The 22,762-nt window shown below is 40.0% G+C and overlaps 1 protein-coding gene across 2 annotated transcripts in view; it reads left to right on the top strand.

Moving 5' to 3' along the window:
* The window catches only part of CPNE4 (copine 4), a 236,056-nt gene that overhangs the window by 107,559 nt on the left and 105,735 nt on the right, over positions 1-22,762 (top strand). For both annotated transcript variants that reach the window (XM_063155822.1, XM_063155816.1), the window contains one exon: positions 9,691-9,870. In XM_063155822.1, the coding sequence (XP_063011892.1) occupies positions 9,691-9,870 (180 nt within the window). The remainder of the gene's footprint in view (positions 1-9,690; positions 9,871-22,762) is intronic.

The following is a 22,762-nucleotide window of genomic DNA, read 5'->3' as shown; positions in this document are numbered from 1 at the left end:
TCAAGCTTTTTATAAAAGACTATAAGAGAAACTAGTTATGTGGAAATGTAAGCCTAAACTTTTCAGTACCCAAGAGGGTATTGTGTTAGGTCACCTCTGAGTTACAGCTCATTGCTAATTCTGAAGAAACGTTCATGGCTGATGCAGAGATGTGGAAAAAAGGGCTCCCTGCTGAGGCACGAGCACTACTCTGTACAGTGATAGTGAGGGCCAAAATACTGAGACCCCTTAACCCTTGGGGGAGCCTATCTTGGAGGCTAAATCCATGAGATTAAATCCTTGTACTGCTTTGCAGGAGTTTCCACTGCCTGTCAAGAAATTACCCAAATCTATTATGCATACCTGATTTGACATTCTCTCTTCAAACTTGTCCTTCTTAACTCTAGCAGGACTCAAAATGTTACACAAAAATCAGAATTACAAGTATTCCCATGTTAAATGTAAGATAATGTAAAATATCTTATGGAAAAGACAGTGCTATCTCTCTACCTTATCATGGTCCTCTCACTTTTCAGTCCAGTTAATCATTGTTCATTGGAAAAACTTTAATTTATGCTACATTAATGATGTGCTCTAAAGAGACACTGTGATTTTCAGGTTCACTGAGATGTTCTGCAGCTGGCTTTTCAAAACTGGCTTGAACATTCACAGTGCAGCGGCATTGTTCTTTATAGCTCAAGGTCATTAGATGGAAAAAAGCTACATGTTTTACAGTTTTCCCCATGGAAGTTCTGCAGTTGGTCTCAGAGAAGTGGCAGCATTTATGTTTTTCTTCAGTTGAAATGTCAGGGCTGTAGTTCTTTGTTATTCCATGCTTTATGTCAAATCTAAATTCACAGGAGGCAAATTAAAGTTGGCTCCCATGTTTTCCCCAGCATCCCTGAGCCTGGAGTGGCAAGGCCACAAGTTCACCACCCCTTCTTCCACTGATGCTTCCCGCTGTAGCTCTGGCAGGCGGAGCAGAGTCAGAGCGGTGCCGGCAGCTGAGCCGAGACAGAGAGAGCCCCAGAGGCCAGGCTGGGCCGGGGCTCAGTCACTGCTGTGTCTGTGTGTGTCACTGACTTAGAGGTTCACAAGTTATCTAATACTTATATAGATACAAAAATAAAAGAAATTATTTACAAATAATTTTAAGACCTTTCACTGGTAGCTCAGCCCAGCGTGACCCCTGCTGTCCTGGTGTCCTTTCCTGCCCTCACACACCCTGTGGTGACGCTGGTGCTGTTGGGGCCTGGCCGACGTTGCCGTGCCTCCTGTGCCGTGGCACTGCATTCATGTGTCAAGAAAATGAATGTGGCATTTTAAGGTGTTCTTAGCCAGGAAAGTTAAAGTTCTGTGGTGGGACATGGCTGCAGTGTGTTTCTCTGAGAGCATATTTTATACTGTGTAGAGAACAGAGTGCAGAGGGAGCCATGTGAAAGCACCAGTGGCCTGGTGGCTCAGATGGTCCCCAATGGTGTGAGGGATGAAAGTTTGTGTTTCTGGTCTAAATCAGAGCACACAGAGTCTGGTGTCCAGGAGGAGCAGCTGGCTTATTTTCAAACCTTTCTAGGCAAAATTTTTGTCAAACCTCTGTTCAACCCGACTTCTTGTTTAACCCAAGTTCATGTTTGCACACTCTTTCCCTGTAATATGCCTGATCATCTCTTTACTTAAGGCACACAACAGCTTTAACTCACACCCTGTGATGCAGCTGGAGTCTCAGTAGCCATGTTGCCAGGAAAACAGTTAAAAATCCAAGGCAATTACATTAAAGTCCAACAAGATAAAAATTTTAATCTGTTTGCTTTTGTAGCAGTCCATACAGTGACTAAAAATTATCACTCTGCACCAAAATATTTGTGTTTCATGACATTAAGCTGAGAAGACTTGGTGATCTCTAATCCCCAGAACTATTTTGAATGAAATGAAATGGTTTATTTCCATAGGAGAGTAAACTAAAATCAGGTAGCTAGTTCAGTCAGGAACAGTGTGACTGTGAATTAATGCACTAGCAGAGCTCTTTCTTTTTTTTCTCTTGTATTTGAGCTTTCCAAAAGGATAATGTGTGGGAGGGAAACCCATGCACCTTCCAGGATTTTTATGCAGCCTAGAAAGCTTAGTCTTACCAAGGAAATCACTGACAACAACTGCACATGGTCTGAAAACTAAAGGGGACTGTTGTAGCTTCCTCAGAGATCTCTTTTGTTCCAGAAAACCAGTGAGTCCCTTGGCACAAGGGCTCTCAACCAATTTAGGTCCTGCTTTCATCATACTGGGGATTGAGCAGCACTCTTTCCAATCCCATGAAACTCCCCATTCTTCTCCTTACAATGTCACCACAATTTGCCTGGCACTAGAATTAACCTGTATTGCACCCACAGGGTTTTTTCACTGTTTTCTAGCTGTGAGAGCTTGGAGTTGCCCAGATGATACTCTGAAACCTGCACAGGCTTCAAGTCTGACAGGGTTCAGTATAGGCCCTCAAGTTCCCTCTATTATTCTATCTTTATTTTGTTTTGACCTAGGAAGACTAAATACCATACAGAAATCTATTTTGATTTCCAATTCTTGAGGTTCATAAAGAACTTAAGAGAGAAATTTAGTCCAAATTTGCTTTTTTATTTTAACTGTGAGCACTGCATTGATAACTTTAGCACTGAGTGACTGTGCAGTGACTTAGAGAATTGTGAATGTTGTTTCTGAGGGAATGAGACAAACCATGGGCAAGTACCTATCAACAATCTCATTTCTCTCTTCTTTTATAAGCTACGAACGTGTAAGGCAACTCCGTCCGTTAACTTCTCACAGAATTTTTACATAGTGCATATAATAAATTATCTGCTTCCTGCTTCAGAGCAATGAGAAGTAACAGAGCAAGTAAAAGTAATCAAGCAGAGGCTGGTCAGTGGCTGTTAGCAGAGAAATGGGCTTTCTTAATGAAGAACTTTTCAATTAAGAAATTACAATCCTGGTTTTCCTGTAATTTCAGTTGTCTGGGCTGTTTCTAAATATTAGTTTTCAAGTGCTGAAAAGCAGGTCTTCATGGCTGTGACTTAGACGGTTATAAGCCATCTAATACTTATATAGATACACAAATAAAAGAAATTAATTGCAAATAATTTTAAGACCATTCACATTAAATGCTCCACTTCAAGCCAGCCTGTGGCAAAAGGTTTCTGCTGACACTGAGAAGATTTTGCTCAGCCCTGAGCTCTACAGCCTACTAATTTCTTTCCACTGTTTTCAATCATCAATTAAACTGAAAACAAGGGCTATAAATTATGGTAACTTTTGCAATAACTTATCATTTGTGGGATAGAATTGTGGTGCTGTGAAAGCACTGTGAATAATAAAAAATATATTAATAACTTACTCGGAAACCAGCAAGCAAAGTGTAAATTGCTTTCTGCTTGGTATCAAATTTTCATGTAAGGTACTGTATCATGGAAATTTTCAGTCTTGTCAAGATTCAGATGACCTAAAAATAATGCTACCCCCTTCACCTCTGTACTTTTTGTCAGCTCAGCTGACAAATGTAATTCTACTAGATTTAATCAGCATTTTATAATGACTTCTACAGAAAATAAAGCCTATTGGTTTTCCCTTGTTGGCCTCCAAAATGTATAAGGAACAATGGGTCAATTTGTTGGACTAAGAAATTGCTAAAAATGTAACAACCCCAAAAAACACATTCTGGTGGTACTTGCATTCTCTACTTAATGGAATTTTCATTTTTATACCTCTTCAACTAGGTTTTTGCAACGAACACTGAAGGAGCTGCAGCAGCTGTATAAATTTTCAGACCATCATTTTGTAGACCAAAAGACTCCTTAGTTTGTGAGGCAGCTATACCATTTCATGAGCCTGATTAAAACTGTCCCCCCAAAATTGTCCTTTTGGTGAGTACACAGTGAGTTCTTCATGGCCCTTGGCCACTCTTCACCTCAAAGATGCTGAGAAACAACTGGTGAAAATGCATTTCTTTTGTGCTAGTTGCATGTCTGCTAGAAATACAGTGGAGAGCAGATAGGTACCAGTAATCTATGTGGGACATGGAGTTCTCCACGTCACTGATCTGTGCTAAATACTCAAGTATGGCCTCGAGGTGCAGAGCTTTAGGTCCTGTAGACAATTCCCCATTTTCCTGATTCCCAAGGACATAATGAGAAACTTGTTCTTATAATCACTTGACAGCTCTAGATACCAGGCGACACCAAGCTTCTATGTAATATTTGTTCATCCTTCTATGTGCAATAGCTTAAACTTCATCTAATTTTGATAGAAGATAAAAAAATCCCCCTTGGGCTAGATCTTTTCCCTTGGCTTTACTTCTCAACTAATGGTGGAAGATGGAGTGGAGATCCTTAGTTGATACTTCAACCATTGAATTACTTCTTCGTCAGTGATTATTTTTTTCTAGAATAAAATCTGCTTCCTCAGTGAAGATACCATATTTATCACAGTTCTGCAAAACTCACTGCTCTTCAGCAGATGACAGACAAAATATATGAACACCATAAGAAACCTGAATTTTAGTATTTGTCCATCTGTCCTTTGTGCCTTCTTTACTTTGATGCTATCTGACTGCAAAGACAGTTTTGCAGTTCTTCAGCAGTGATGGTGGGCAAAGAGAGAAACAGGCAAACATTTCTGACAACTGTCCATGCATGTCCACAGTACAGAGAGAAAGCAGCTTTCAAACTCAGCTTCCAACTCCCTGTGAGTTTGACAGAAAGATTCAGAAGGCCCGTTTTCTTTCCTATATTTTATTTCCTGCTGTTGAGGTGGCACTTTGCACTGTGGATGCCAACTTTGGTGTTTGTATGTCATTCATAGTTCCTCAAGGGGAAGCTCACAGGGTGGCTGCATCCAGATGGGCCTGCCAAGTAATCCTGGCTACTCAGCAGGGTGCCACCTTCTGTGAAGTGACAAGGACCTAAAGAGATGAAGAGGGAAAGCAGTGTGAGTCCCTCCCAGGAGGTGAAGATGCAAGTCCTTTTCTCTGTTGAAATTGTCCTTGAAGGGAAAGTGCAGATGAAGCTGCACCATGAAGCAGATGTTCGGATCATGGTGTCAGATGAACACTGCTCTTTTTAAGGTCAGTTTTATCTCTTGACACAGCCCAAAGGTGCATGTAGCTGTCAATTGTTTCTTTTGAAAATTTGTTCTGCTTCAGTGAGTTGGAGAAATTCCTTGTTCTAGCAAAGTCCTAAAATAACAGATGGCTCATATGTCAGGCATCAGCAAATCCTGAAGTTGTGGACATGACCCCTGTCCATGTCCTGTTGAAAAATCTGCATCTCGTCAGGATTAGGGTTTTCTGTAACAAGACCAAAAGTGTAAGTTTCACTCACTTATAACATACTGTTGTTGGACTTCAAAGCTGTCTTCCCTAAAAGTAATGGAGATTTAGTGTTCTTCATTATGTTTTGGGAAACATTTATGCTGAGAAATTGTAACTTCCTGAGTGCTCAGTTAATGAGGCTGGGCAAAGCTAAACTGTGCAATTAAGTATTTGAGCCTTCATCATCCATAAAAGGGAAAGTGCTGGAAGTGGTTTTGGGTGACAGCAAGATTAAGGGCATAAGGCTTGAGGATGACATCTTGTCAGACTGCTATGAACCTGTATTTTTGGGCTAGCATGAAGGATGACACCATATTTTGATCAAAATGAAACAGGTCCGTCAGGTATTAGGATAACTTGTGGTCAAAACCAGGTCAGGTTTGTTTTTTTTTTCTTTTGTTTTGTTTTGTTTTTGTAAGTGTCTGCAGCCCTGTATATCATGAACTTTTTGATGGTTATCAGCGTGATACTGCACTTGGCAATAGTATTTTCACCAGTTTTCATTAAGGTTTCATGCTCATCCAACATTTCTAAAGAGAGTGTTAAGGCTTTATGATTCAATATGAGAGCAAGAATACTGAAGCAAGAACAACCTTCAAAAAGTGGCAGGAATCAAGTGGACATTATACCTTGTGCTTACACAGCATCTCCTAACCAGTGCGTTCCATGAGAGTTGGGGAATTTTTTGAGCTGTTCTGTTTGCCAGTGCTTCTTCATCACGAGTCACTGCAGCTGGTTCTCAGTGCTCAGCCCTGCTGCACAGTAATCAAAGCCAGGGAATGGAGCTGGGCTTCCCATGCTGGGGACTCTTCCCCACTGTCTGGCCAAGGAGTAGGGTAACTGTGGAATATGCTGACAAAGCAGACTGGGGGCTAGGCAGACTAATCGGGGTTAATGCTATAGCTGATGGCTGAGGGAGGCCCAAAGAATTTTGTATTGCTTGTGGAGCTGTTGGCATTGCTTCTTTCATACAGATTTTTCTCATGTAATCCCATGCTCTGACATGCTGGCTTGATGTATTGTCTCAATAATGTGGGAAGGCTGGGGAAATTCAGTAAAATGACTATATTTCAGTACGGTGTGTGTCAAGGGAAGGATGTCAGTCAATCACAGGCTGGAAAAAGCAAGCAACATCTTATCCCTGTGTGAGACTGAAATTCTTAATGTCCCTGTGTGAAGAACTGTGCCTCCATTTTCAGGCACTTTACTCCCTTGAGCAGCCACATATTTAACCTGTGTTGAGTGCAAGTGTAAATCTTGATGTATTTCACAGTGGAGAGCACTTTCCAGAAGAAAGGAAGAGATGAGGTGAAACAATAACGGAAACTTCAATTACTGCCTGAAATCTGCTGGACCAATGAAGCAATTAAAATGATGCCATTGAATTAACAATCTTTACACAAGGAATGTGTTTAGGAGATTGATGTGGCTATGAAAAATATTTAAAACCATTCATTTAAATTTTTTGTTTATTTGGTCTGCTGAAGCACTAGTTCATGTGACAACCGCTGTTCTGAAGTGAATCAGATCACTTTTCACTTAGAAGAGATCTCAGGAATGTCTCAGTGAACTAATTAGTCTTCTTTATCTAACGTAAGAAATATTTCTCCTTGTAGCAGTAATAGTGATTTGAAGTCATACTGATTGCTGGTGGAGATAAAAAAAAATTTGAGATAGACCAGCATCTGAATGAAGGTGGCTGGTATCCTTTCCCACCTTATATTAGTCTTATTATTCTCTGCATGACTGATGTCAAACCCATAATTTTCAGGTAGTCTATGCAAATTTATTAAGAATGATTATGTAACTAAGGTTGCTTTCCTCTTTGTGATGGTCTCGTCCTGCCACAGTCAGAGCACATTGACACAGCTGTGTGAGGAGGCAGCAATGGTTAACACTGGTTTGCATCTATTCCAAGAGTGGTGGCATCTGTTTGGAGATTAGCTAAAGGATTTTGGCTGTCACAGCTGTCAATCTGACACCTTTGATGAGCACTAAAATAAATCTGTTCTACCAGGAACTGTTCATTTTTTAACCTGCTTTTGATTTGCTTGACTCTTTGTGTCCTTGCCGATAACTACTAGAAAAGCCAATGCATTGTAAACTCTGAAAAGGGAAGCAAGCGGCTGTCATTTTTTACACAACAGATGTTCCTGATCAGGAATCAGACAAAGGATCTCATCACTCTTCCTCTGGGCAATGCTGTTCCATGCTATACCAGCCACCTCCTATCTAGTCACTAATGTGCCCAAGTCCTACTTCATTTCAGGATCAGTTCCTTTAATCTTACAGAATTATTAAGTTTTTTTTCTGTGCCAGGGCAAAGAGAGTGGAAAAAAGGAAATTGCTTCATTGCTTATGTTGTCACCGTCATAATGAAAAATAACAAACGCCGATTTCAAAAATAGGAAGCCCAAGTACTACATCTTAAGAGAACTAGAAAGTAATCTATCAGCACTTTTTTTTAAGAAATAGCAATACAGATTTAATGATTGCAGCGTGGTCCGCGGCCTGAAACCTTTGACCCGGCTAGCGAAGAGGGCGGCCAACAGCCCACGGCAGCGGGGGTGTCAGTCCTGGTGACAGGGCCCCAGGGCTGGCAGCTTCAGGCACCCCTTGGCAGCGGAGGCCTCGGGCTGTGCCTGTGGGGACGAGGTCTCGGGGGAGAGCTGCGAATCCGGACGAAGGAATGAGAGTCGGACACTTCTGGGGGTCTAAACAGGTTTAATCCCTACGGCGACCAGCAGGGAGCGACAAGGAACATTGGGAGAGCATGGGATTATAAAGGAAGGTGTGATAAAGGGAGGTGTTTACAGTGAACCAATCAGGGAAAGTCAAGGGATGAGCTTAACTTAACAGACTTGAAGGGGAAACCAATAGTTACAAAGTATAGGAGGGGCCCCGGGACCACAGCCAATCACGTCTCCCACTGGGGGAACATTCTGGAAAACTAGGAGGGGTGGGGAGTGATTGACTGGGCCCAGGGAGGAGAAAGAACTGTACATATTTGGAAATAGAGGGAGGAGGAAATGATATAACATAAGGAAAACCATAGTGACTAAATGATAAACAGAAACTGAGGTGGGGAAAACTGGGAGGGCAGAACCATCATGAAGAAATGGGGGAGAAACGGACTAAACCAACAAAACACACTACAACAAATGATGTTTCTTTAGAAGTTTTAAGACTCAGAGGTAGGAATAAACAGTGTATAACCCATCAGATTCTTGTGATGCAACTTAGGAGGATGGAAAAATTTATGTATTTTTAAGAAAAACTGTTGCTTTGGATCCAGTTCTCCACTCCTTAATCATGCAAATTATCTGAAATGACTAATTACTGACAATGTTGCACTCTTTTCTATTTAGTTTGATGAAACGGTATCACTCTGCTGCTGTTTTGTAGTGACGGATGGGTACTGCTGGAGGTGTAAATTCTGTAGTTATTCTATAGTTTATTTCCCAGTTATTCTGCTAAAGACTTGCTGGAAGGGAGAGGCAAGGGAAGGTGTTCTTGTGCTTGTGGTCAGCCCAGCACAGAAAGGGCAGCTGCTGCTGACAGTACAAACAGGACTGTCCATGGCCACAGTCCCAGCTGTCAGTCCTAGTAAATGAGTGTCTTGGTTTGGAAAGACAGGTGTCTGCTAAGGAAGGCAGGAGCCTCCCCTGAAATGGAAAAATGGAAAATCTAAACCCCCTCCTTCTGAATTGATATAAATTTGAAATTAAAGGGCTCTCAGGTAAAAATATGGGGGCAGGAATAACAGTTCTTCATTAGGGAAGAAAATAAAAAGATAAAATAAACAATGCAGTAGACCAAAACAACACTCACAGAGTCAGAACCCAGCCTGGCATCCTGTTGGTCAGGGTGCTGCTACCGTCCAATTGGAATTGTGGCTGCAGTCCTCCTGGAGTGACAGGCGTGGTTCTGTTGGAGCAGGGATTCTGTAGAAGGGTGTAGTTTTCCTCTGAAGATCCAGTGGAAGAGGCAGCTGTTCCTCTGGGATATCCAGTGGAGAAACCACACTGGTGTTCCAGAATCTCAGGATTATATCTGTGTAGGAATGCTTGGTTCCTCCCTCTGGGTGGAGCATCTCATAATGGGATGTTATAGTTCTTATCAGTCATGCAGTGACATTCAATAGCCTGTTATCAGAAGATGTCCCCCCCCAGAGGAAGGAGTGGGTGTGGAAGAGATAAGGAAAACTGCCCACTTAACAGAAGACAACTGCCATACAGATGGCAAATAGAAAACAAATTGCTTGGCAATCCAGGACAATGAGCAAAATGTGTTTGAGGAGCTCATGGCTGTCCATCACTGGTAGAAAGAGAAGCCACTCATGTGACCTCTTTTCAATCTGACAGGTGGACAGGACAGAAGTGATCCGAACCTGCATAAATCCCGTCTTCTCCAAGCTGTTCACGGTGGACTTCTATTTTGAAGAGGTGCAGCGATTGCGGTTTGAGGTCCATGACATTAGCAGCAATCACAATGGGCTGAAAGAAGCTGATTTCCTCGGTGGCATGGAGTGCACGCTTGGACAAGTAAGTGCCAGTGCCATTTTCGCCCTTGTTGCTCGTTTTTTGTGTATGTGTGGAATATGTTCTTTGTTGAGTGACTGATAGGTGAGATTTGTGGCAAAATTCTTAACTGGTGCTTTGAATGGGATAATTGAGAACTTCTGCTGGTTTGTTTTACTGCTGTAGTACAGCTTCAGTGCTTACAGGAAATGGAAGATCAGTGATTTGCCTTGGACAGTAAAAGGCCATGCTCATTAGGCATTGGAAAATAGACTGATTTTGAAGAAAGTTATTGTTCCTTACATTGCATGGGGTTTAAAGCAAGTTCAAAGTCCAAGAAACACTTAGAAATATTCTTTATTCATGTAGGGTAGTGCCTGGTGATGTGACAAATAGAGAGATAGGGTTGGATTCATCTCCCTGACTCTCAGTCATCCAAAAGTTGGGTGTCTAGACTAAGTTACTCTTCTGATTTCCATCTTAAGTTCAATGGAGAGAAACAGACAGTTCCAACCATTGATTCATTTTGCCTGAGACATCTATCCTAGATTAGGATAAATTGTCTTCAGGAGATACCTGTCCTTCCTTATCTTTTGTCAAGAGAGTCTAGACAGCTGGCTTAGGGGAGATACTTAACTTTTTTGATTACTAAATTTAACGGTGATGAGTCCTACCCACAAGATCAATATCTAGATGTCATCATAGCCAACTCTGTGGTGAATTCCCATACTGCTGACTGGTGGCACACTGCAGTGTTCCAGGCATAACTGTTTATTTCACTGGCAGTTTTTGTCATGCAGGGTTTCATAGCACAGATTTCTGCTCTGTCCCTAGTGCAGAAATTTGGCAATGCCAAATTTCACTAAGCTGAGTATAAATTTGTTCTTCATGCTGTGTGCCAAGAGCAGGAAGTTCTTTTGTTCAGATTTTCCTTTGCAGTGCTTCCACATAAGTTTGTATTATGAACAGGGTACGTGCCATGGAAAATACTGCAAAGCTTTGGTTCCCTGTTTTCTCACCTTTTGTTGGTCCTCACTCAGCCCCACCACAGAGGAATCACTTTGATTTTCTTCCCACAGCTATTAGGCCAAACATGCTGGACGAGGAAAAGTCCTCTTAGCAAGAGAAATAATATGAAATATATGCATTTACTAAATTGGAAGCTCAAAACAAAGATGTTGGTATTTAGGATATTTACAGTGCACTGTTCCTTTTGACAGATTTCTTGTGGTCTTGAGAAATGAAAAGAAGCTGTCCTATAACATGAAGGGGAATGGGAAACAAAGCAAAATGTTATTATAATGTTCTTCTTGCTTAATTGGCTTGAAAAAGAAGGGGGAAAAATGTCACTGCTGCTGCCTATAGCATAAATGTCTTTATAATTATTTGATGGCTATAAATAGCACACAGCTGGGTTGTTTGCAGCATAATTTCAATGGTAACCAAGAAAAAATAACAGTGTGAATTCTGTTCACAGTAATGCAACTTGGAGGACTCTGATCTCATATTTAGTTATGTTTGGTGGTGTTCCTTCCTCCCGCTTTTCTAGTTTTTTGCCTTTATATAATTTAAAACTGATTTAGGAAATTCCAGAAGAGTAGCACTGGAATTGTCATCCAAGTCAAGCCTTTATGAAGACTCCAAAGTTGACAGTCCTACAGCACAGGCTGTACACATGGAGCTTACACTCCTGTTTAGCTGTATGGTGTAATTACATAATTCAATTATCATTGAATTATGATAATAGACGCACGGCTTTTCTTGAGACAATTTTGACATTAATTTGTTGTCTACATAATTTTAATGCCTGAATAAAACAGAACTTTTTGCAAGAGTGTGTGTCAGCCTCCCAACTCACTTTCCCAGTGCAAGTAGGATTTAATGAGATATCCAGGAAGGCTGTAGATTTTTAGGTATAGTCTGAAAGACTGATGCCCTTCCCACCCCCACATAGAAGTGCCAACTTTTATTGCTCTCTTCTAGGTAATAGTTGATCTCTAAGATTCAGTGCTTCCTGTACCTGTTTGTAGATCATCACTTAGATGTGTGGCAAACCTGCATGTTTACCCAAATCATATAACTCTTCTATCAAAATCAAAATTAGTATGAAAACTAAATGCTGGGAAAGACAATAGCATGGTAATATAGTAAGCTCACAGAGAGGAGTGAATTTTAGCTTTATTCTGATCTCAATCTTACATGTAGCCTACCCAATAGGTACAGGCTTGTCACATATTTGGGGTCTTGGATGCAAATGACGAAGAATGCATTCCTTTGGAAGGTTTCAATAATCTCCTTCCAAATGCTCTAATAAATTTGTGTTCCATGAGAGTGATGAAGGCAGTGACTTGTAGGCTGCTAGATCTGAAGCATATACTGTCTAGAGACATCCCACTGGATTTTCTGCAAGATTTATTTATACTGCTCTTGCCAGGACAAGTCAATTCTGTGCCTCTACTGGTAAATACTGTGGTTAGCAACATCCTGGCATGCAGTCAGTCATACCTGGATGTGAAGAGCAGATTAATCAACAGGAATTTCTTATGCTACAACATTTAAACATGGTAGAACAAATGGTTGTGGGTAGATACCTGATGAGTGTAGATACATAAATGTCAACACGCTAAATAGAAACATTTCCTCAAAGTGATTTGTTTTGTCCATCACACTTAAAAGTTTCCCTTCTAGACAAAACAATAGCAGATTGTCTTTTGAAGGCTTTGACAGGAGCAGGCTTGGTATGAGGTGTTTAGGAGGGATTTTTTGGTGTGTGTTTTTAAGAACTAAAAGTCTGTTCCTTGTACTGAGAAAGGCTCTTTCTACATTCCAGTTTCCCAGCTTCTTGAGTGTCCTGGTAATGTGCAGATTGGCAGAATATCAACAAATATGTTCTCTACAGTCAGAATGATAACCAAATCAAACAAACCCTAAAATATTAGAGAAGGCAGGAAAGTTGAGAGTGCAAACGAATTTATCTCAGTTAGCAGCATAGTCTTAAAATATGGTCTGCAATTGCACATAGTTTATAAAACAGAGTTTTTCAAGGAACTTCACATTGAGAGAATGTACCATACTCCAAGCAGCTTGTGTTGTACTGTTTAAATAGTGACATTGTTAAATGGTAGGTTAATATGCATAACTAAAAACTGTAATTTTAAAAAATATGCTATTATTTTAAAATTTTTGTTCAATTTCTAATTAAATATATAAAACTAATATCTAATAATACCAGTTCTATAGTCATATGGTAGTTATTTAATCAAGGAAACTGTAGCATGTTTTGCTTGTAACTTCACAATGATTATTCTTAATTGGGAGCATGTTTGTGAAATTAGATTCACAGGATCCCAGCAGGGTTTGTTTGGAGGTGTCCTTAAAGAACATCTAATTCCAATTCCCATGCCATGGGCAGGGACACCTACTAGACCAGGTTGATCCAAGCCTCATCCAGCCTGGCATTGAACACTTCCAGCAACCTCTGGGCAACCTGTTTAGTGCCTCACTACCCTCATAGTGAAATTCCTTCTTAATATCTATCTAAATGTTTCAGTTTAAAGACATCAGCCCTTGTCCTGTCACTCCATGCCCTTGTAAATAGTCCCTCTGCAGCTCTCTTGTAGCCCCCTTTAGGTACAGGAGGGTGCTGTAGGCTCTCCCCAGAACCTTCTCTTCTCCAGGCTGACCAACTCTGACTGTGTCAGCCTGTCTCCACAAGGAGAGGTGTTCCACCCCTCTGACCCCCTCTTCATGGCCCTCCTCTGGAGACCCAAAACGGGATGCTTTGCTCTGGGTGGTGTCTCTGGAGCAAATCCTTAGTTAGGTTTACTTGAATTACCATACAAGGAAGTGGCATAGACATTTGGGAGGGTGTGCTTTTCATATCATAAGGTAATTTAAGTGAGGAGGGATTCCTGGGGTCTCCAGTTCAATCTGCTGCTCAAAACAGATAAGAGCAGATTGTTCAGGGGCTTCTCCAGCCCAGTCTTGAATGTCTCCAAGGATGAAGTTATCACAGCATCTCTGGGCTTTGTCCCAGTGTTTGGCACCCTCACAGCAGTGATGGCTTCCTGTGTGTAAGCAGAGGCATAGTGAACCCTCCCTCCTATATGCAATTACTTTTGGTAGCCTTCAGGTGGCAAAAGAAAGCCTGAATTTGAAAAGTAAAAATAACCAGAGCAAGTATGGCTTAGTTTTAGCTGGTCTTGCTTAGGGAGGAAGGCAGTAATATCAGCCTTCTTAAGCTGCTGCTGTAAATTACAGCTCTCATTCTTTGGAGTGGGAGTGTTGGGGTTGAGCAGTGGTTTGGCATTGTGCTTTCTGCTTCAGCAGAAATTGCTTGGGATGCTCCATCAGGCTGTGCATCTGCCCACTAATCCTCTAACTCTTCAGTTCACCCTCAATAGTTGCTGTTCTTTGCATAGGCGCTGGCAAGCAAGGGCACCCATCCACAGCTTTGTAGTGATAAGCAGTGAAATCACAACCAGTAATAATTTAATTGCCATCTTGGGCCACCGCTCGAAAAGGGTGACCTCTTGCTTTCTTACAGGTGCTTTAGATGCTATGAATCAGTTCTTGCTCTGTCGTGGTTTTGCAGATGTCTGTAACTTTGGAGAGTAGATTCTTCCCTCTTTCCTCTTTGTTTTTCTCTTTCCACTTCCCTGTGACTAGGTAAAGTGTTGAGGCACTCCTCTCACCCAGACTAATAATTTCCAACTCAATCCTCACCTAGTACCTGAGAGTTTTGTACTTCTTTTGCTTTTTGGTTGCTCACAAAATCTGTAATTGTTTTGAGTGTCAGAAGATAGATTGATTTTTGTTTAATGGGTCAGGGTTTTATGTACGTGAAAGAAAGCAACGGGGAAATAATATTAGATAGAAAAGCACAGTCAGAAATTTAACAGTGTGATTTTCATGGTTTTCAAGTGGGATAGTGTGGTGGTTGGGGTGCATGGTATGGGATTTGTTTTTTTTTCCAATGACTTGGCCTCCCAGGATCTTGCCCACCCTCAGCTCCTTGATGAGGGGGTGAAATGTTGAGAGACAGCACTGATGCTGTGCCCACCCTGCTCAGCAGTCACCAAACCCTGGTGTGTTATCCACACCTTTCCAGGTACCAATGCACCTGAAGGGCTGCTGTAGGAAAATGAAACTAATACAGACAGCAAAACCCCAAATCCAGGTCCTCTTCTGTTTACAGGTTAGTGCCTTCATATGTCATGAGCTTCTAAAGCGCTCTTATTGGAATAATTCAGCTTTATATTCCATAAATTTTGTAGAACATTGAAATTGCATCATATAGTACAGTAAGGGCTCAAACTTTCTAATAACCAAAGTTAATTTCTTAACCACACGGTAATTATCAGGGAGGTGGCCAAGGAAGACTTTTTTTTCTGAAATTTCACCCAGAAATTTTAGTCTGTTCTATAAGAGCTCACAACAACTATTTCAATGGATAACCATTTTCTGATGAAAACTAAAAACACATTTCCAAGACAGTCTCAATTACTGCTCAGCTGTGCATGCAACACCATTAAATTATGGAAACCAATAGAGTTTTTATTTCTTAAATGCGAACCACCCCAGCTCTGTGGGTTGGGTTGTTCTCTGTGACATATTTTGTGGGAATAACCTTTGTGGCTTTTCTTCCATTACTTACTGTGGCTTTGCTGTTTTCAAATTTGGGATCTTATCCCTTGTTTAATTTCTTTCAATTTTTAAAACTGTTAAAATGCTGTTACTCCCTTATTTGCTTAACTAGTAGCAGAAGAAAGCTGCAGAGATGTAAATCTTTTTGTGTCAAGAACATTTTCAAGGATTATTCTGAGATTTAATATTACCCATACACACGTTTGTGTACAAATTGGATTGAAAATCTTCCTTCTCAGTAATGAATATAATTGTTTCTCGTGTGTTTTTCATAGTATATGCCATTAGCAGATTATGCACTTGAAAAAGCTGACTGATTATTAGTTCAATTTCAGCCATCACAAATCCCCTTGCGCTTGAATTAGAGAAAGGCTAAAAGAGTCATGATTGCACCTGAATTAATTAAACTGAAACATTTTGCATGAGAATATTTATTTAATAGTCTGTTGACTGCTTCTGTGGTGCAAAAGACATATGACCAGCTTTTTTCAAGGTGTTTGAATTCCTAAATCTCATTAGATGTCTGTGGGCCTCCTTAGGTATCTAGGTACCTTTAAATACTTGGCCTTTGATCTCCTCCAAATGAAGTTGCTCAATTCATTAGTGGGATGAATAATGTACTTTATTAGACGTGAATGTCATTTTCTACCAGCGCTGACTCAGAGCAGAAGCAAATAATGAATGCAACACTCTCCCTAACTTTGCCTAACCCTTTCAGAACCTCTGTTATCCCCAGGAAACTCTTGGTTTGCCATTGCAGCATGATCTCTGAAGCTGTAAGATTTTCTAGATTAATCTTGCCATAGTTAATAGAATTTCTTATACAGTTTGTACTGCTTTGTTTTCACATGCTTTATCTTTTTGTATGAATTACTGTAGCAGTCTTTAGAAGAGTAATTTAAATTTAGTTTGCTATTATAATGAGATATTATTGTGACTAATTATAAAAGGGCTGCTACTCTACACACTAATTAAATTCAAAGACCTTTTAAACTATTGATAAGATATTTCCTGTAATAACATTATGCCTCTTGTGATAGGCATATCTCTTTTTCTGTGTTCCGTTTTGATTGACTATTTTCAGGTACAGATCTTTAACAAAGACAGGGAGAGGTATAATTCGGCTGTAAATAGACTCTGAGCTGAACAATACTATAGCAAACAAAAGACATCTTGGAGAGTGATGAGCATGGTACAGAAAGACTCATATGTACAGAGAGGATCATTATAGCACTGAAACTGGCTCTACGAAGGAACAAGAATTCTGTGAGCAATTAGAATGAAACTTTCTTCTCTGTGGACCTATACATCTGAACTTGATCACTTGAAGGGTTTTCTCGGTATCTGTGACCCATTCCCCAAAACTTTTTTTTTCAATGAGAGTGGAATACAGTCTCTAACATTTACATAATGTCTGGTCTCTCTTCATGTTGAAATGTAGCATGCTTGGTGCATCTGCAGTTGTCTGCCACTCTTCATGAAAACTATTTGGTGGGTTCAAAAACAGCTGGGAGATAGATGGCAAGATAAACACAAGCACATCAGAGTTGTATAAACCTTGTTTTGTCACAGGCCAGGCTGAAGAGGAATGTGTGAAGAGAGAGCTTTTACACTGTGAGGCAGTGATACTTCTGCTGCCTGTGCTTAAAATTGATCATTCATTATTCACCTATACAGGTGAAATGCCATCAAGGTCTGACATTGTATTTGGGGGTGTTTAGAGGCTTACAGTATCTGACTTACATGGACTAATATTTTAATTTACAAGCTTCAGAATATATTTTACAAGTGTTAAATCTTCAATTGTTTGTCTAGTCACTCTGGTTGCATCATTCCACTTACAGCAATATCATGAAAGTATTGCTGTCCTTCATTTGGGACACTTCGTAGCAGTGAAAAATGTGCTTTAAGGGGTAAAAATTTATACTAGAAGGGAAGAGCTTAAGAGAGTCTGTAGCATAACTGGCAAATACTTTTGATATGATTATATCCCACAGGATCCTTCTTTTGCCGTGCATTGAGGATTAAAAGGATTTTGTGAATACAGTCAAGTTAGTTTGATTATATATGTTAAAATCCCCACTCAAACTTGACAAGATAGCAGTTTCTAGTTTTAATAGTTACCTATTAAACTGCTATTGTCCCAACCTATGAGTTTTTATTACTTTTCTGATTCTCTCTTGTATCTCACTGGGGTGGAATCTAGCAGTGACTGTGTGGGCCTTGGCTGCTGGCTGGGGTTAAGCCACAACACAAGGGCTGGTGCAAGATTTGAGATGTTTTTTTGAAAGAATATGATTGCTACTTTTCTTTCCTTGATATATCAACATGGTTCTAGCAGATGGTGGAAACACACTCTATATGTACCACTGCTGTTTGGTGGGAAATTCCTTCTCGAGGTTTGAAGTGTGTTTACCACCAAGGGATCTGCACTTAAATACATTGGATCATGAAGATTCAGTCTGTGAAAAAGGCATTTGGATAAAGGGAAAAACGCTACTAAACTGTGACTAGGTGCTCTTTGCAGTCCTGAAGAAGAGTTAGGTTGAGTTGAGTAACTATGAAAGTACATGTAGCAGAAATAACATCTGGGAGAAGAGTTAACACAGAGGTGCTAGGAAATAAAAGTTATTTCTCTGGCTATCCCAGCTAGCAAGGAAGAGATACAAAGACTTCTTCAAGCTGTGTATGTTGTGATTGAGGGAAATTTGTGCTTAATCTCTCTGTGTAAATAACTAAATTTGGGGTTCCTGTAAGAAAGTCCAATGTGCAGAAGAGGACAATCCAAATAAAGAATTTAGGACACTTAACCTCTGGGTCAGGGTGGCACCTTGCAAAGCTGAATCAATGCTGTTGAAATAACTTAGTTAAAAAGCCATATTGAAAACTTGGTGTTGGCTCTATTTATGGGCATTGGGAATTCTGCATGATATTATTGAAAGTTATCCCTATACTTAGTTGAAAAAGGACCACCTAGAGAAAGACATTTTAAAAGTTTCCTAAACAAGCCAGGTAAAACAAGTCATTATATTTCACAGCTCATCTTACACAGTGCTGATTAGTCACGACTCAGGCACAGGAGAGAGGAAACCTTCATCAGAGTCCTTGTCTCTGAGTGATTGCTGAGCAATGCTGGGTACACAGCTGGTTTCAGAGCCTTGGTGCTTTTATCTAGAGTGTTGCATCTGTTCATACTTTTAAAATAATGAAGAAAAAAAAAAGTGCAAGGCCTCTTTTAGCTATTTTAAATTGGAAATAGGATTAAATGGAGATGTAAGTTCAGATTTCTCTACAATATTGAGCATCTGTCCTTAACCTGTAAGAGCTTGTATGTAATAAGGAAAATTAAGATCATCTTCAAGGGAATTTCTCACTCCCATCTTACCACAGGGTTGGCATCCCTTATCACTTCAGACCAGAAATCTACCTGAGATGATGTTCTGTTTAGATGACTGCATGTCTGATAAATAGGAATAACTTCATGTTCATATGCTCTCTCTCAGAAACAGAGGCTTTTACATCTTTTTTCCACCTCATGCAAACATATTACCATGATGTTTTTATTGGACATATCGTGCTCTTAGGCCACAACTGGGTAGTAGTTTGTATGTAGCTGAAAATGAGCTTGGCTTCACTTCTCTAAGTCTCACCTTTTATACCTCTGAGGTGTGGCCCTGGTACAAGCTCCCCACACTGAGCACTAAAAAGGATTGTTATTGTTTAACTCCAGCTGGCAACTGAAGCACCATGCAGCTGCTTGCTTACACCCCCTTTGCCCCATGCTGCCCCAGTGGGGAGGAGAATCAGAAAGAAAAGGTTAACTTCATTCTTGAGATAAAAACAGTTTAATAATTAAAACAAAATAAAATTTTATTATTATTATAAAAACATCAGTAATGAAAGGAGAGAGAAAGAATAAAATAAAACCCAAGAGAAAGAAGTGATGCATAGTGCAATCACTTTCCACCTGCTGACTGATGCCAGCCCATCCCTTAGCAGCAATCAGCAGCTCTGAGCCAACTCTCCCCAGTGTTTATACTGAACATGGCAGTCTGTGGTATGAAATATCTTTTTGGCTAGTTCAGGTCAGCCATCCTGGCTATCTTCCCTGGCTTGTTGTGCACCTCCTCTCTGGCAGAGCATGGGAAACTGAAAATTCTTGATATGGAGTAAACACTACTTAGCAACAACCACAACATCAGTGTGTTAACATTATTCTCATACTAAATCTGAAACACAGCACTGTACCAGCTACTAAGAAAATTAACTCTTTTCCAGCATGAACAAGGACTGTTTTCTACATCCATTTGCTGACTGGTAGGTCATGTTTCTAATAAAATGTTGTGAAAATACATGTTCTTGAATTGTAATGAGGTTTTCTAGGGCTGAACTGGGTTCTATTATTTGTGTTCTAGAAGGAAGAGAGACATTTACTTTCTGCACTTCTTCACACCAGTTTTGGAAGGACCCTTTCTTTTCTCTGAAGCACAAGTTTTAAATTGCAAGGTTTTGAAGTCGGAGTCAAGCCAAAGACTCCTGACAAATGAAAGACCTGTAGTCAATTACCTTCTTCTAAGGCATTTTGCCAGCTCAGCTGCCTCTGCAACTCTGAACTAAGACTAATGCTTGCTAGTCCCTCAAGTTATCATTGTTTAGGACTTGCTGTCTGAAAATCAGGTCAGCAAATGCTTTGTATAATAATGTCTAGAAGAAGATTTGCATTGAGACATTAACAAAAATATGATAGGTAATTGATGGCAGGTTCCACAGAAGTGATTCTTTAAATCAGTGAGACCCATTTCGTACAGTGCATGAACAAAAGAATCAAATTACTGCTATGGAAAACAGACTCCTTTATGGTTATTTCAATTACAACTACAATTTGAAGCAACGATGTTGGCACATTGTTGCCAGATGGAGGATTGGTTTTAGTGGCCACTTAATTAACAACTGGTAAACACTTGCACCCAAATACACATATTTACATATGCAGAGTGCTTACTGTGTCAGAGCAATGCTTCTGGCTTAGAGAGCAAGTGTCATTAATGCAGCCTACTAATGAGCACGTCAGAATAAATTATCCTTTCTGGAACTTTGAGCTATCTGCCACCTGCACAGGAGCTCCCGAGCTGTGCAATGCCCTGTGAAAGCTGTGACACTTCAAAAAGCAGCAAAGGGAGCTGGAAAAGTTTGGGTAGCAAAGGAGGAAAGTCCTGCTGTTTCTAAAGAGGCTACTTTAGGACAGGTTCCCACCCAAACTCTATCTCATACCATGGCTATGTATATGTAAGAAGTCTGAAAAGGTTTCTTAGCTTAATGTATTTTACAAAGTTGCCTGAGCATCTTTCTTTGACCATGGAGATGAATGGGCTCTGCTCCTCAGCTGCCATAATTCATTGTCTGGCCGGTACAGATCCCACAGTTTAATTATATATTAAGAAAAATCTGTCATATTCCTGTATTACCTCCTATCTGAGAATCTCAACCACGATTTTTTGAATTGCACCTCACAGTTCACAGGCGTGCAATGATTCGTACTTGAACCTATTTAGCTGGCAAGAAGATAAATGTAGGGATGACTTAAAAGATCTCTGCAAATAGTATTTCCAAGATTCTAGGGAAGAAAAAGAGCTGCTAGTAATATTGTCATCTTACTTTTAGTCCTGTCTGTTGTTGCCACTGACCAACACTATAGCTGAAATCCAAAAGTTAGTTTGGAAAATTGAGTGAGATGTTGGCAACAGAGAGCATTATGGAAAGCAGTCCAAAAAGGAGTGCTAAATTATTCATTTAAGTAATAGCCAGCTGCAAAACTGAAATGGTCCTATTATGAACATTAGTTAACAGTATCATGATGTTCTTAAAATAAGGCAAATGTAATTCTGGAGTGTATCAGCCTTGCAAGAGAAGCTCTTCTTGCTTCTCATGGGAAGGACCAGGGTTATTATGCCCAATTTTGAGCATTATTTTAAGAGTATTTATGAGCCAGTCCATGAAGGCTCATCAGAGAGTACAGAGAATGGTTTGAGAGCTAGGAAATTTTGTCAAGAAGGAAAGATAGGACAAACTCAGGTTATGTAGTAAAGAAGACTGTAGGGAGTTGGTAATAAGTCTTCAGATACAAGGATTGCCTGAAAAAGGGAAAAGGATTGTTTTACCTATTCATGGTGCATTCGATAGAAATAATGGACTCTAAACAGCAGAGAATCAGATTAGCTGTTAGGAAAATATATTTACATAAGGATAATGAATACAATAAATTTTCACAGGAGAGTGTTTCCCTTTAAGTTCTTTAAGAACTGATTAGATATACCCCTGTCAGGTATAGCTGCAATAGGAACAAGAAGCTGGTCAGAGTGATTCCAGATGTGCTTTCCTGTCATTTGGTGGTTCTCCCATCTCGCATTTAAAGCCTGTTTAAAACTTGCTTCTGTCTTGCTGCTTCTATGACAACTGTACCTGAGGATAATCTGAGGTGCAGCTTTGATTCTCTGTTCAATTTAGCAAATTGATGGGCAGGACAAACATGTTTCCCCCCACTGATGTTAGGCTAAAATGTGCATCCTACTCACTCCTGTCTCACAGCACATTTTCTGGTTGGCTGCAACTTTACATTACTCAGAGCATGTCAGCTGTGGCCATTACCTACTGCTGTGGTTTATTGCTGAAGTTTGTATGATGCCCAGGACTCGTATGAAGAGTCTGGAACTCTCCTTTTCACTTGGTGACTGCCTTTCTTTTGCATCTAATATTTTGGCATATTTGCCAAAGATGTCTATTCATGGATCATTTAGATCAGCTGTTTGGATGAAGTTTTCCAAGAACTGTTGGATGTGGGAAGGTGGAAAGGACTGCTTCTAGGATAAAAGCCACATTCAAGAGGTTAAGTTTTTTCTTAGGACACAATCTTTTACTCAGTATCTGCACAGCACAACTGTACTACAGTTTTTTTCAGATTACAAATAATGCTGTGACTTCTAAGCAATGGTTTAGATTACCTTTACATCTGTCAACATTTTGAAGTTTCCACTTAATAAATAAATAAATTAATATAGCATTGACTTTACTGGTGACTAATACATTGGAACATCACTGTAGCTTAGCAGTTCTACATTATTGTAAGTTTCTTCCTTTTCTAATACTTTTGCTGGTCTGGTTTTAAATGTTTCAAAATCGTAAGGGAATGCTTGTTACTATTGATATGGCAAATAAAATCTTTTGTCATTGTTCCTCTGATGCCATTTATTTGTAGTATATTTTCAATTTGGTT

Source organism: Melospiza melodia, chromosome 1, assembly GCF_035770615.1.
Source record: "Melospiza melodia melodia isolate bMelMel2 chromosome 1, bMelMel2.pri, whole genome shotgun sequence".
NCBI lineage: Eukaryota > Metazoa > Chordata > Aves > Passeriformes > Passerellidae > Melospiza > Melospiza melodia.
The sequence above is the reverse complement of the archived record's forward strand: the minus strand, read 5'-3'. Positions and strand labels throughout refer to the sequence as shown.